General features: G+C 38.6%; 1 protein-coding gene across 3 annotated transcripts in view; it reads right to left on the reverse strand.

Annotated features, from left to right (window-relative positions):
- The window catches only part of ADIPOR2 (adiponectin receptor 2), an 87695-nt gene that overhangs the window by 33208 nt on the left and 38568 nt on the right, over positions 1-15919 (reverse strand). For 2 of the 3 annotated variants that reach the window (XM_008704826.2, XM_008704827.2), the window contains exon 2: positions 8051-8304. The exons of the other annotated variant lie outside the window; for it this stretch is intronic. In XM_008704826.2, the coding sequence (XP_008703048.1) occupies positions 8051-8221 (171 nt within the window). In that variant the 5' untranslated portion in view covers positions 8222-8304. The remainder of the gene's footprint in view (positions 1-8050; positions 8305-15919) is intronic. 3 annotated transcript variants of the gene reach the window in all.

Below are 15919 nucleotides of genomic sequence, written 5' to 3' on the forward strand. Positions count from 1 at the left end.
TGTGGGGAAGTGGGGGGGGGGGGGGCGGTGGTGGTGATGGAGCACAGAGGATTTTTAGGGCACTGAAAGTACTCTGCATAATACTATAATGATGGATATATGTCATGCATTTGTCCAAATCCACAGTCTACACAACATCAAGAGTAAACTGTAATGTAAACTACGAACTTTGGGTAATTACGATGTGTCAATATAGGCTCATCAATAGTAACAAAGATAGCATTCTGGTGGGGGATGCTGACAGTGGGGGAGGCTATGCATGTGTGAGGACATGGAGTATGCAGGAAATCTCTGTATTTTCCCCTCCATTTTTCTTTGAACCTAAAAACTGCTCTTAAAAAAAAAAAAAACCAATAAGAAATAAAATGTTTTCAAAATTCTCTCACCTCATTACCTTAGTATACTTTTCTCCTCATAGCAATTATCACCATTTGTAATTAGCTTATCATTTATGTGTTTCAGGGGTTTATCGCCTGTGTCTTCACCTCTGCACTTACACAATGCAGGCAAAAATCATGGCTCTTACCATCACCATACTGCTAGCACTTAGAAAGGCACCGGCCCAGAGCAGGCAAACGGGGTCGCTATGTTCCACCCTGTAGGCTGTGCACAGCACGACTTCAGATGGATCATTTACACAGCTTATGATTTGATGAAATCTCTTGGGAGATTTGCAAAATGACAGACCTGGATCTGAAAAAATATATTCCTACAATACTGCCATTAATAGAAAGCATAATAGTTCTAGATACATTGTTGTGACAATGTGCTACTGATGTAAGCAGAGCATATACTAGCTTTCTCGACCTGGGCTGACATACTTGGCTAGGTACTTCTTTGTTGTGGGGGCTGTCTGTCCATTATAGGATGTTTAGCAGCATCCCTGGCCTCTACCCACAAGATGCTAGTGGCACAACTCCCCTAGTTTTGAAAACCAAAAATGTCTCCAGACACTGGAAAGTATTTCGTGGGAGTCGGAATTGCCCCAAACGGTAAACCACTCTAAAGGTCACTTAGGCTTTTACTGTCTAAGTTTTCTATCTATAACACATAGGACTCAACATATCACAGAATAGTCAGTTCAACTGCACACACTAGTTTACATCATCTTAGGAAACCTCTGGATATTTACACTACTAAGTTTGCTTTTGTTTTTTTAACAAAAAAAAAATTATTATTCATTATTAGAATTCAGGGCAACAGTCCAGAACAGAAAAGCAACATCAAATCTAAAAACTAAAAGAATTTTCACATATTCTCACATTATTCATATAATATGCATATAAAAGATACACACAATGTTATTGTTGCTCTCTTTCAGAGAAACTGATGCACTGAAAAGTTCTACAAAGCTATAAACAGGAGTTAGAGAAACAGAAGAACCTACATCTTCCAACTGTCATCCGGTATTCTGTGGTATAAGAAAATTCTCTCCAGCATCTGTTGCAGCACTGAAAATCTGTGTTTTTTTAAAGATTTTATTTATTTATTGGGAGAGCAGAGGGAGGACAAGCAGACTCCATGCTAAGCACAGAGCCCGATGTGGGGCTTGATCCCATGACCCTGAGATCATGACCTGAGCCGAAATCAAGAGTTGGATGCTTAACCGACTAAGTCACCCAGGTGCCCCTAACCCTGAAAATTTATTTTATGAAGTAAAATAACCTATATAAAGATACTGGGATAGGGAATGGCTTTTTCCTTACAAACTGTGGCAGATTACATATTAAAGTTCTCAATTAGGGGCGCCTGGGTGGCGCAGTCGTTAAGCGTCTGCCTTTGGCTCAGGGCTTGATCCCAGCGTTCTGGAATCGAGCCCCACATCAGGCTCCTCCGCTAGGAGCCTGCTTCTTCCTCTCCCACTCCCCCTGCTTGTGTTCCCTCTCTCACTGGCTGTCTCTCTCTGTCAAATAAATAAATAAAATCTTTTAAAAAAACAAATACATAAATAAAGTTCTCAATTATTCACTCATCGCTTTCCCCCAGAGAAATAGAATCCCCATCCCATTATCTTTGGACCCGGCCAAATAACTGCTTTGGCCAATGGAACATAAGCAAATGTAACATACATCACATATAAGCAGAAATTTGAATGTAAATGTGTGATTTGATTTTTCTCTGGGACTTTTGCAATCTGCCACAAGAACATGTTCCAGACAGCCTCCTTCAGCCTGGGTCCCAGAATAAGAATACTCATGGAGCTGACCCACAACAGAATGGCAACCTAGAGCAGTCACACTTGACCTACAGCCCTCATGTATGTTTCTATCATTCTACTCTCATTGAGCTTTTGGAGTATTTAGTTCCTGCAATAAAAGCTAACACAGGGATGTATTTTTTGGTGCACTAACATTAAAATACTTACATAACTCTAAATTTCAGTGTGTATGACTTTCTAAGTTGTTCTTTCTCTCTTGCTCTTTCTCTCCACACACACAATCTTCTGCTTTTCTTTAATATTCAATACGCATATTATGAGCATTTTTAGAGATTAAAAAATTACCAGAACATCTCTCTGCACTGAAGATAGCTGTGTTACAATTCTCAATTCACATTTTGATATTCAAATACCACAAAAATAAGCAAAGTACAGATTCCAAGTATAGGTTCAAAGAATCCAGGAAAGATTCTCCACAAATCTAGAGTTAGAATACAGTAAGCCTGGGGTGCCTGGGTGGCTCAGTCAGTTAAGCCTTTGGCTCAGGTCACGATCTCAGAGTCCTGAGACCAAGTCCTGCATTGGGCTCCTTGCTCAGCAGGGAGCCTGCTTCTCCCTCTGCCTGCAGCTCCCCATTAATGCACACAGGTGCTCTCTCTCTGACAAATAAATAAAATCTTTAAAAAAAAAAAAAGAAGGGGCGCCTGGGTGGCACAGCGGTTAAGCGTCTGCCTTCGGCTCAGGGCGTGATCCCGGCGTTATGGGATCGAGCCCCACATCAGGCTCCTCCACTATGAGCTTGCTTCTTCCTCTCCCACTCCCCCTGCTTGTGTTCCCTCTCTCGCTGGCTGTCTCTATCTCTGTTGAATAAATAAATAAATAAATCTTAAAAAAAAAAAAAAAAAAAAGAATATAGTAGGCCTTGATGTCTTCCGATTTAGTCTTAGTTTTCTTTTATAGTCCAAAAACACCTAAAAAATAAGTACTTATATCACACGTTTGCTGTCCACAGAATGCAAAATGTACTCATTTATAAAAGGAATAAGCAAAAAATTAAAGGCTTTATGTAATTCTAATTTTATTATTTATTCTGTGTGGGAAACCAGAAAGTTTAAAATAATTTCAGCGCATAGGAAACGCACTTAGAAAAAAGTTCGCTTGTTTGTTTGAAACATCTTTTTATATGACAGAGAAAGGACTGCTTATTACACATGCCATGAATATTTATCACCTGCTATTCATGATTTGATCCAAGGTCTGGCTTCTGTTCCCACTCCTCCACCAAAGTAGCTCTTGTTAAGTTCACCTATGAACACCACATTTCCAGAACCAATGGTCACTAGTCTACCCTTTATGTCCATGATCTCTTTAGCAGCACTAGAAACAAACCAGTCACTGCTCCCTCCCTTCCTCCTTGAAAGACTTTCCTGGGTTTTCCTCCTACCTTACAAGAGTCTCTTTCTTAGCTTCCTCTACTTGCTCTCTCTCCTTGAAACACCCTGTGAATGCTGGTGTCCTTCAGGCTGGATCCCAGGGTCCTTCTCTTTTCCCTCTCTTGTTTCTTCCCCTCTTAAATAACCTTAACCATTTCAATGGTTTTCAGTATCATCTACATTGCAGCTAGTTCCTAAACACTTCCTTCCAGCCCAGGCAACTCTTAGGAATGCCACACTCTTACCCAACTATCTTCTAGATGCATCCACTAAGATGTCTCATGTGCATTTTATATTAAACACAGCCAAAAGCAAGCTCCTGATCCTCTCACCTAAACCTACTTCACCTCCAAACTTATCCTCAGTTTTTCCCATCTCAGAATACAGAATCATACCCAGCAATCCAAGCATTCACATCATACCTCAGATTCATTCTTGTCATTTCCTTCCCTTCTCCTTTAACCCATCATATCCAATCTACCAGCAAATTCTGTCAACTCTACCTCCAAAGCACAGCTCAAATGTATCCACTTCTTGCCAACTCAACTATCACCAACAACCCAGAATAAGCTACTCTCATGAATTTCTGTAGCAGCCTTCTGACTCATCTCCAAGTTTTCCTCCCGACCAACAGCCCCCAAAACCTGCTGTCTTCACGTAAGAGCCCAAAGTGATCTTTCTAGAATGTAAATAAAATCTTGCCACTCCCTTGCTTAAAACTTTCTAATAACCTCCAATATATTTTTTCCATATCATGGTCTACAAAGGTCCTTACCTAAATTTTTTTTCCTCATTTCTTACTATCTTCCCCTATCTACTGACCACGCTTCTTAAATATGCCAAGTTCTTTTCAGACTCAGGACCTTGCATGCACTACTATTAACTGAAATGCCCTGCACACACTTCTCTTTTCCTCTTCCCCCACTCTCCATCAGTCTTTACTAAGCATTCAGTTACACAATCACTTCTAGAAACTGCCAGAGGTACTAATAATCATGATCAGTTCTTTAAACTGGGTACTGGTATATTTCAAAATAGTTCAATGTGAGGCACCTGGCTGGCTCAGTCCATAGAGCATGCAACTCTTGATCTTGGGGTTGTGAGTTCGAGCCCCACACTGGGTGTAGAGATTAAAAACAAAATCTTTAAAAAAAAAAAAAGTAGTTCAATGTGTACATTCTGGAAACCCTTGAGAACATATCTTAGTATCAAAAAATTGATAAAAATGTAGAATCCTGGGGTGCCTGGGTTGCTCAGTCAGTTAAGCATCTGCCTTAGGCTCAGGTCGTGATCTCAGGCTCCTGGGATTGAGCCCTGCATTGGGCTCTCTGCTCAGTGGAGAGTCTGCTTCTCCTTCTCCCTCTGCACTCCCACCCCCGACTTGTGCTCTCTCTCTCAAATAAAAAAAAAAGTCTTTTAAAAAAATGTTGAGGGGTGCCTGGTGGCTCAGTCATTAGGCATCTGCCTTTGGCTCGGGTCATGATCCCAGGGTGCTGGGATTGAGCCCTGCGTCAGACTCCCTGCTCAGCGGGAGGCCTGCTTCTCCCTCTCCCACTCTCCCTGCTTGTGTTCCCTCTCTCACTGTGTCTCTTTCTGTCAAATAAATAAAATCTTTAAAAAAAAAAAAGTAGAATCCTATTATAACTGGAAAGGAACACAGATATCATCTATGACAAATATAAATCAAGGATAATTAAGTAACTTTTTCTATTTTACAAAGGTAGATGATAGGTCTCCTGATCCTGTTGTTCGATAACTTGGTCAACCCTCTTCCAATTCTGTTTACTACATCTCCATTTTCTTTAAAATCATTAGGAAAAAAAAAAAATCCCTAAATTCATACAGAATGACAAAGGGCCTCGAATAGTCAAAATAGTATTTTTTTTAAGATTTATTTATTTATTTGAGAGAGAGCACAAGTGGGGGGGGGTGGGAAGGGCAGAGAGAGAGGGAGAAGCAGACTCCCCACTGAGTAGGGAGCCCGACATGAAGCTCGATCCCAGGACCCTGAGATCATGACCTAAGCAGGGTAGATGAAGGTAGACATTTAACCGAGTGAGTCACCCAGGCACCCCTAGTCGAAATCGTCTGGAGAAAGAACAAAGCTGGAAATATCCCACTTCCTTCAAAACGTGTTACAAAAGTAATCAAAATAGTACGGTACTGGCAAAAGACATATAGACCAATGGAACAGAATCAAGAGCCCAGAAATAAACTCGCATACATAGTCAAATGATCTTCGGCAAGAACAGCAAGACTATATAATGGGAAAGAGACAAGAGTCTCTTCAATAAACAGTACTAGAAAACTGGATACCCACATGCAGAAGGGTAAAACTGGACCCTTACACAAAAATCAACTCAAAATGACTTAACTCAAAAAAACCTAAATGTAAAACCTGAAACTATAACTCTCCTAGAAGAAAATACAGAGGAAAAGTTAAGTTTTATAACATTGGTTTTGGCAATGATGTCTTGGATATGACACCAAAAGCACAAACCATAAAAGCAAAATTAGACAAGTGGGACTATGTCACCTAAAAAGCTCCTGCACAGCAATGAAAACAATCAACAGAATGAAAAGGTAACCTATGGAACAGGAGAAAATATTTGCAAACTATATATCTGATAAGGAGTTAATATCCAAAATATATAAGGAACTCCTAAAACTCAACAGAAAAAAAAAAAACTCTATTGGTTTATAAATGGATTAAAAAATGGGCAAGAGGGGGCGCCTGGGTGGCACAGCGGTTAAAGCGTCTGCCTTCGGCTCAGGGCGTGATCCCGGCGTTCCGGGTTCGAGCCCCACGTCAGGCTCCTCCTCTATGAGCCTGCTTCTTCCTCTCCCACTCCCCCTGCTTGTGTTCCCTCTCTCGCTGGCTGTCTCTATCTCTGTCGAATAAATAAATAAAAAATCTTTAAAAAAAAAAAATAAAATAAAATAAAATGGGCAAGAGATGTGAACAGACATTTCTCCAAGTATACAAGTATGTGAAAAGGATGCTCAACATCACTAATCATCAAAGAAATGCAAAGCAAAACTACAATGAGGTAGCACATCATATTTACTAGGATAGCCATTATCAAAAAAGAAAATAGTAAGTGTTGGCGAGAATGTGGAGAAATGAGAACCGTTGTGCACTACTGATGGGAATGTAAAATGATGCAGCTCCTACGGAAAACAGTATGGAGGTTCCTCAAAAGAAACTAAAAATAGAACTGTCATATGATCCAGTAATCCTATGTCTGGCTATATACAAAAAAGAACTGAAAACAGTATTGGTAGAATTATTCACAATGGCCAAGAGGTACAAACAACCTAAATGTCCATCAGTGGATGAATGGATAAAGACAATGCAGTATATACCCACAATGGAATAGTACTAAGCCTTAAAAAAGAAGTCTTATCATATGCCACAACACATACAAACCTTGAGAATATTATGCTAAGTGAAATAAGCCAGTAATAGAAGGAGAGATACTGCATGATTCCACTTACATGAGACATCTAAAGCAGTCAGACTCACAAAAGCAGAAAGCACAATGGTAGCTGCCAAGGGCTAGCAGGAGCAGAGAAAACGGGAGGTGCTACTCAACGGCTACAGAATTTTCAGTCATGTAAGCTGTAAAAGTTCTAGAGATCTAATGGGCATATAGTTAGCAATAATGCATGTTGTGCTTATGGTAATAAAAAGGAAAAAAAAAAAACCACCTCCAGTCACTCACCCAAGCTTAGTGATAGTTCTCATTAGTCAAATAACAACTGTTTAGGCCTTAGTAGCAAATGAGGGAAACAGCTTGCTCAGCTTATATGGGGAAGTCTTAGCTACTAGTACACGTTACTGCAAAATGGCAGCAAGAAAGCAAGATCTTAAGTGTGGATGGAAGTTGTTGTCCCAGATATCTGTTAAACTTCTTTTTAAACAGTAATAATGCTGGCTTAAAGACCAAATGATATTATACTTACTGTAGGCAAATAGGTGCTTTTTTAATTCTACTGTGGAAAGATTAAAATCTGCCTTCTGTTCCCAGAATTCTAATGACTCCCAAGGTATACACTGGAGATAAACCATATTTGGAGAAGTAGTTCCAGCACAGAGTTAGAATTTCTCCAAAAATATCAATGATAACATCAAAACTAAAACATGACCGAATTATAAAGATTAAATAGTAACTACAAAAACCCATTTCCTTTCTCAAACAAGATAAAGCAGATTAAGTATGATCTTAGGGGTAGCAGAAAAGGATTAACTATAAAATCAAATAATACCTACCTAGCTAATTTAAAAATGAGATTTTAGTTTATCCTGAACAAAAGCTTACAAATGTGCTCAATATTCCTTCTCAAAACCCCATCCTCTTCAGCAATGTCCCCATAATTTTTTTTTCCCTAAATATCTTCCCTCCAACCACATTCCCATAAACATTGTTTTACTTACCATCCTTTCCCTTTAACTTACTTTTTTATGATGGGAAGAAAGAACAGATGCCTCTAAAACAGGTTCCAAATTTCCTTGGTGGCTGTCATTATCACCTCTCCTTGTACCATCCAGTTGGTGCCCTTTTCTGAGCCTTATATCTGGCTCTGGAGTCCTGCTGCACCCCAATCGGTTTTCTGCTGTCTGGTTCATGGGATACCCAAGCCTTTCTTACAAAGAGGTCTTTCTTTCTGTCCCTTCTGGGGAGGATGGACTTTCTGGATAGTGAGTTGACCCTAAGGAGAGGAAAGTTGTGAATTAACATATTTTAAATAACCACATTAAATGAGTGCTGGGGGGAGACATAGGCTATGTTGTTATACACTCAAACAACAGAATACCCAGCAATCATTAAAAATAATAAAACAGGGAGTCTGGGTGGCTCAGTCGGTTAAGCGTCTGCCTTCAGCTCAAGACAGGATCCCAGAGTCCTGGGACTCCCTGCTCAGCAGGGGAGCCTGCTTCTCCCTCTCATAATGCCCTTCCCCTAGCTCATGTGCGTGCACAGGCTCTCTCTCTCTCAAATAAATAAATAAAATTCTTAAAAGAAAAAAAACAATAAAACAATGTATAAAATATCTATATTTGCTAACAGGAAAGATCATCAAAATCAATTTTTTAAAAAATCAGGATACAAGAAAACATGTATAATGTTCCCAGAAGTTATAAAAGTATAATTGTATACATACACATAATGATTACTAGAAAATATTCAAAACTGTGCTCTTGGTACTGAAGTACACAGGGAAGAATCTAAGGTCTTTTCATTTTGTTCTGCCTGCAATTTTTTACAATATATCATTTTACAATATGCCATTACTATTTCAAATATACCATTTTATAATGTATCACTTTTTCAATTAAAACCAGACCAAACTGCAGAAAGAATATGTGGATTTTATCCAGTCTCATTTAAACATCACAATGACCTCATAGGGTATATTTGTGTATCTACTTTTCAGGTGAGGAAACCAAAATTCACTATACTTTGCATAAAATAAATAGGACAAAGTCTCTGACTTTCATAGCACATTTTATTGGTAATGTTTTGCATTTAAGTTCCTTAAATGTCTGACATTTCAATATTTGAGTTGTTCTGAATTCTAACTAGACTGGAAGGCAAGAAACTCAGGACTGGAACATACTTCGTTTACATCCCTTGAGTTCCCAGGAAGTGCTACGCACATAAACGTTTAATGAATATTTGACAGATAACATTTAAATGTTCTTGAGTGGTAAAATCTTTCAGAAATCATCACTATCTCTCTAAATCAGACTATAGTAAGTCCTTGGAGTTCAATTATTTCATGTCCTTGGCCCTCTACCTCTTAAACTCAGTACAAAAGCTTAATTTAGACATGTGGTTACATATACTAATAAGGTCATTATCACAGCCAATCCAACTAGAAACATCAGAACAGAAGAAGCCAGGGTATGTGTCATGCTCATAAAATCCCATGAGATTCTAAGTTCTTCCTGGGGGAAAGGAGGACTAGGGCAAAGTGGGAGGGCCTGGATAGCATAAAAAGAAGGTAAAATGGGTATTTGGTTTTCATATACATTTGGGTACTAGGACTAAGAATCAGCCCTAGAATTCTAATTAGACTAAAAATTAGCCAACTGTTTGTTTCATACAATCATGTGAGTTTGCTACAGGATTTCTCTAAGGGCTTTCAAAGTTTCTGGACCAAGAACAAACACCAATATCTAAGGATCACCAAACCTTAGCATGTGCCTGTCACATAAGGGCCTCAACAAGCAAATTAATAATACTGAGATCATAAACTATGCTATTAATGCCCAATTCTAAAAGAGAAAGCAGTGCTAATGACTTACACTTATTTATGTACAGCTCACAAAACTATTTCACACCCACTATTTAATTTTGTTTCAGAGAAAAGGAAGCTAACATTTATTGTGGATCAACAACTCCACAAAGTTAAATTCTGTACCAGAGAATTTACATGTGGTATCTCACATAATCCTAATATAGCCACCCTCCTGAGGTAGTTTATCCCCCATTTTATAGATGTGGAAACTGAAACTTGGGAGATTAATTTATTCAAGGCCATTACTCAATAAAAATAAAGAGGAGCAGCTGGGATTTACACTCAGGTCTTTCCGGCCCTCATGATGTTCATGTTCCTTCTACTACCCAAAAGATTAAGAGTGGAAAAAAAAAAGACAAAAATTTGAACCCTAAAGTCATTTGGCTTACGTGGCAAATAATCTATAGAATCAGAATCCTTATTCTCAAGTTATAGCAAGTAAAATAAAGCTTTCTGCAAAGCAGTCTTGAAATATGACCACCACAAACTTCTCATAAGTAGGAGCTATATATATGGAGGAGTGCTGCTCATTTATGAGAATATTAATGGAATATTCTATTAGTTAGAATTGTTTTGTAATCCACAACTCAGAAAAAGAAAGCAAATAACAATAAGTTTTCCCAAAGAATTTGTAAAGGATTCATCTAAAATAAAAAGAAGAAAATATATCTTCCTATCAACAGGTTTTCTAAATTTACAAGTAAAAATAAAAGAATGAGGAAAATAAGGCACTGTAAAAACTTCAATCAAAAATTTTTAATTCTATTCACTACTTTATATATACAAAGCAAGAAGGCCTACCACAATATTTTAGTTTCAACAATAAAATTATTGAAGGAAAAAGCATTTATGTTACCCCTCAGGTTCCTAAAGATTTAACAAAACATCCCAATCCTAAAACACTTAACAACTGTAATGTACTATACATTTCAGTTTATTTGCATTCTACCTAATGATAAAATGAATTGCTCCTGGATGCAATGCTTTGAAATCAAAAGCACTAAGAGTCTAAGGTAAAATTATAGTTAAGGTAAAGGTGTCCTTTATCACCACTATTATTTAACTCTGTCCTGGAGGTTTTAGACAATTAAATAAGAGGTGAAAAGGAAGGTTAAAAAACTATAACTATTTACAGATTATAAGATGCCTTAGCTAAAAACCCAACAGAATCAACTGGAAAAAAATCATAATAAAAAATTGTATCAAAAGACTGGATGTAAAATTAACATATGGATATCAACAGTCTGCATCCTAAAAGCCCATAATATTGGTTACTATGAAAGAAACTAAAACATCACAATAGGAAAAAATGGATAAAATGCTTCAAAGCAAACCTTAAAATGCTAATGAAGATCTACAAAAACCGGGACTAATAAATGAGTTCAGCAACGCTGACAGAATATCAACACTCAAATATCAATCACTTTTTTATATACTAAAAACAGACATGTGGAAACTGTAAACTGAGAAAAATACCATTTAAAATTACTCCCAAGAAAATTAAATACTTAAGTACACACTTAATAAAGTATGTACAGGATCTGTTTGCCAAAAATTATAAAATGCTGATGAACAAAAATAGCAACCTACCATATTCATGGATTGGAAGACTCAATAAAGTAAAAACGTCAATTTTCCCCAAATTTTCTACAGGTTTAAATGCAACTCCTATCAAGATCTTAGCATAAAAACAAGATAATGGCAAGCTTACTCTAAAACTTATATGGAAGGCACAGGGCCTACCAAAAACAATCTTGAAAAATAATAAATGGGAAAAAGGCCTCTATCTAATATGAAGCCCCATTATACAGCTACAGCTGTTAAGAGTGTGATAACTGCAGAAGAAAAGACACACAAACTGATGGAACAAAACAGAGATCCAAAATGTAGACACACAAATATGCCCAACTTATTTTAAAGATATGCAAAAGCAATTTATTTTTTTATAATTGTTTTTACTTATTTATTTGTCAGAGAGAGAGCATGAGCACACACAAGCAGGGGGAGCAGCAGGCAAAGGGAGAAGCAGGCTCCCCACTGAGCAGGGAGCCCGATGTGGGACTCGATCCCAGGACCCTGAGATCATGACCTGAGCTGAAGGCAGATGCTTAATCAACTAAGCCACCCAGGTATCCCTCAAAAGCAATTTAATGGAGGAATAGGCTTTTCAACAAATGGCGATAACCAAAAAAGAAAAAAAAGAGAGAGAACTTCAACCTAAACCTCACATGTTATACAAAGTTAACGCAAAATGGATCATGGACTTAAAGGTAAAATGCAGAAATATAAAACTTTTATAAAAAATACAGGAGAAAGCTTCATAATCTAGAGCTATGCACAGAGTATTGAGACCTGACACCAAAAGATCCATAGTAGGGGGAAAAAACAATACACTGGACTTCATCAAAATTAACTTTTCTGTGAAGCACTCTACTAAGAAGTTGAAAAGAAAAGTTGTAGACTGAGAGAAAATATTTGTAAATCCCATATCCAACAACTATTATCTAAACTATATAAAGAACTCAAAAATTCAACAGTACAAAAAAACTCTCCAACTAGAAAATGGACAAATGACAGGAACAGGCGTTTCACCAAAGAGGACATACAAAAGGCAAATAACCACAGAAAAGATGTTCAATGTCATTAGCCATCAGGGAAATGCAAATTAAAACCAAAATGAGCTATCACCATGAACCTAATCAGATGGTTAAAATAAAAAACAGTAAGAACAGGAGAATGACTTCTGGCATGACAGTGCGAGGAGCTCTGACCTGCTCCCCAATGAAATGACAAAAACTAGAAATATTAAAAGCCTCTGGAAACAGTCTTAAAGGTAAACAGCAAATAAAGAAACATTCGAGATTACCTATGAAAAATCAGTAAGAAAAGCAAAAAGTCTATGATATCTGAACTATGATGTCTCTCTTCCTTCCCCTCCCAACTCAGAGGGGCAGAGAATCTACTCCAGACTCTTACAGTCAAAAACCCAGGGTCCCTCGGCCTCCAGGACCTAGATGGAGTCGGGAGGAACAGGAGGACATCAGTATTTCTCATTCTGCCTCAGGTACTATTGCCAAGGCTAATCCCAGATAAACAGTTTACAAGTAGGGGCTCTCTTCCTCCTACCAGCCCTACTTGTGGAATTAAGGCAACCGCTACTTGACCATGGTATGCTGAGAATACCAGGGCACTGATCACTCTTGACCCAGCTCATGAGGTGGAGGTTCTACAGCAGGAGAAGCAAGCTGAGAGGACCCAAGACCAATGCCCACCAAGTACTCATCTCTTAGAGTGTGGCTATTACTCAAAGAGAAACTTGTCATTGTCCCCATCCCTGTATCTCTAGAGCCCCAGTTCAGAGATTTTGCCTGGGGGCAAGAAGCAGGTAGGGGGTGGGCAAGGAGGCCTAATCTCTTCCCAAAGGCTTAACTTTATTTGCAACACAGGGTGAAGAAGTCTAAAGGCATTCTAAAGAACAGTGGAAGTACTAGGAGCAGAATCAAGATGCAGACTAAACTAGGGGTATCTGGGTGGCTCAGTCAGTTAAGTATTGACTTTTTTAAGATTTTATTTATTTATTTGTTGGGGGGGGCGCACAAGCAGGGGGAATGGCAGGCAGTGGGAGAAGCAGGATCCCTGCTGAGCAAGGAGCCCAATGTGGGACACGATCTCAGGACCCTGGAATCATGACCTGAGCTGAAGGCAGATGCTTAACTGACTGAGCCACCCATGCATCCCTAAGCATCAGATTCTTGGTTTCAGCTCAGGTAATGATCTCAGGGTTGTGAGACTGAGCCCCATCTCAGACTCCACACTGGGTATGGAGCCTGCTTAAGATTCTCTCTCTCCTCTCCCTTTGCCCCTCCCCCCCCTCCAAAAATAAAAAAAGTTAAAAAGACACAGGCTAAACTCTAGGCAGGTTAATTTGCAGAAGAGTACCAGGGAATAAGGTAAATTGGTAGGAGATGTCCTAGTGCCCAACAAAAATTAAACACTAAACTCAGAAACCATTCCTTCAAAGGAGCTAGAATTTGATGGGATTAGTCTGCAGAAAAATTATAGTCCAGGGCATTCTTAAAATCATTAGGGCAATCAGCTGGCAATTAACGAAGTTTTTAAAAGTTGAGTGTGGTCAGTGAAACAGAAAAAAAGAGAGCTGAACCCAAACTATTATCATCCTGGGTAACTGAGCATATCCAAAATTAACACCTCCCTGAAAACAGTATCAGAAGCTGAACACTAATGGGGAAAAAGACTCAACTAAAACAATCCAGTCAGTCACTATGCAAGCTAACAAGCAAATAACAAACACTGGAAGAGGGGGCCCAGGACCTAGCGTTGCTACATTATCTAAAAGGTCCAGTATCCAATAAAAAGTTAGGAGGCATGCAAAGAAACAGCAAAGTATATCCATACACTGGGAAGAAAGAAAAAAGAAAAAAGAAAGTATAAAGAGGGTCAAAATGTACAGACTTCCACTTACAAAGTGAGTCCTGGGGATGTAATGTACAGATGGTGACTATAGTTAATACTGTATTATATATTTAAATGTTGCTAAAGGGTAAATCTTCAAAGTTCTCAACACAAGGAAAAGGTAAAAGAATAAATCTTCAAAGTTCTCACCGCAAGGAAAAAGTTCTCATCACCACTATGTGGGGGGTGGGGGGGAACAGGCAACAGAAAATACCTGTGAGGCGCAGCTGGGTGGCTCAATCATTAAGTGTCTGCCTTTGGCTCAGGTCGCCATCCCAGAGTCCTGGGATGGAGCCTGCATCAGGCTCCCTGCTCAGCGGGAAGCCTGCTTCTCCCTCTCTCACTCCCCCATGCTTGGGGAAGTTCCCTCTCTCACTGTCTCTCTGTCAAATAAATAAAATCTTAAAAAAAAAAAAAGCCTGTGAAAGAGACCAAATGTCAGATTTATCAAATAAAGACTAATGTGTAGCCATTATAAATATGTTCACACAACTAAAGGAAACTATGGCTAAAGAAGTGAAGGAAGGCACAATAACAATATCATATCAGAGAGCTCAGTTGGAGGAGCATGTGACTCTTGATCTCAGGGGCCAGGAGTCTGAGCCTGACACCGGGTATACAGATTACTTAAACAAGTAAATAAAAACAACAACAATGTCACATCAGATAGAAAATATCAAGAGACAAATTACAAAAAAGAACTCAACAGAAATTATGGCATTAAAAAGTACAATAACAAACTTAAAAGTCATCAGATGGGCTCAACAGAACTGAAGAAGAAAAAACAAACAAACTTAGACATAGATAAGATCTTATGCAAACCAAAAGAAAGAAAAAAGAGTAGTAAAATGAAGAGACACTCAGATGTATTCCAAAAAACCATGAAGAGTGTAAGGACAGGAGAGGGGGTGAGAAATCTCCAAATGTCCGGGTTCGGCTTACAGGTCAACCACTGGTCATGTCCTCTTAATTACCTCCTAAAAACTGTCAACCAAGAATCCTACATCCAGTGAAACCACCCTTCAAAAGTGAGGGAGAAATCAAGACATTTACAGATAAAAGCTGAAGTGGTTTGTGACCACTAGACTTGCCCTGCAAGAAATGCTGAAGGGAATTCTACAAGGTGAAATGAAAAGGAACTAGACAATACCCTGAAACCAACACAGAAATAAAGTATTATAAATAATTATAAAAGCTAGTATTACTGTAACAATGGTTTATAACTGTATTCATTTTCTAAGTGATTTAAGAGACTAATACATTTATTTTTTTTTAAGATTATTTTAGAGAGACACTGCACTTGCAAGCAGGAGGAGGGACAAAGGGAGAGGGAGAGAATCCCTAAGCAGACTCCCACTGAGCATGGAGCCTAATGTGGGGCTCAATCCCAGGACCCCAAGGATTATGACCTGAGCCAAAAATCAAGAGCCAGATGCCCAACCGAAAGCTACCGAGGCGCCCCAAGAAACTAATACATTTAAAGGAAAAAACAATTATTAGTGTATCAGCTAGTACTACTGTAACTTTGTAACTCCACTCGTGTTTTCTA

This window comes from Ursus maritimus, unplaced genomic scaffold (genome assembly GCF_017311325.1).
Source record: "Ursus maritimus isolate PB19 unplaced genomic scaffold, ASM1731132v1 scaffold_26, whole genome shotgun sequence".
Classification (NCBI taxonomy): domain Eukaryota; kingdom Metazoa; phylum Chordata; class Mammalia; order Carnivora; family Ursidae; genus Ursus; species Ursus maritimus.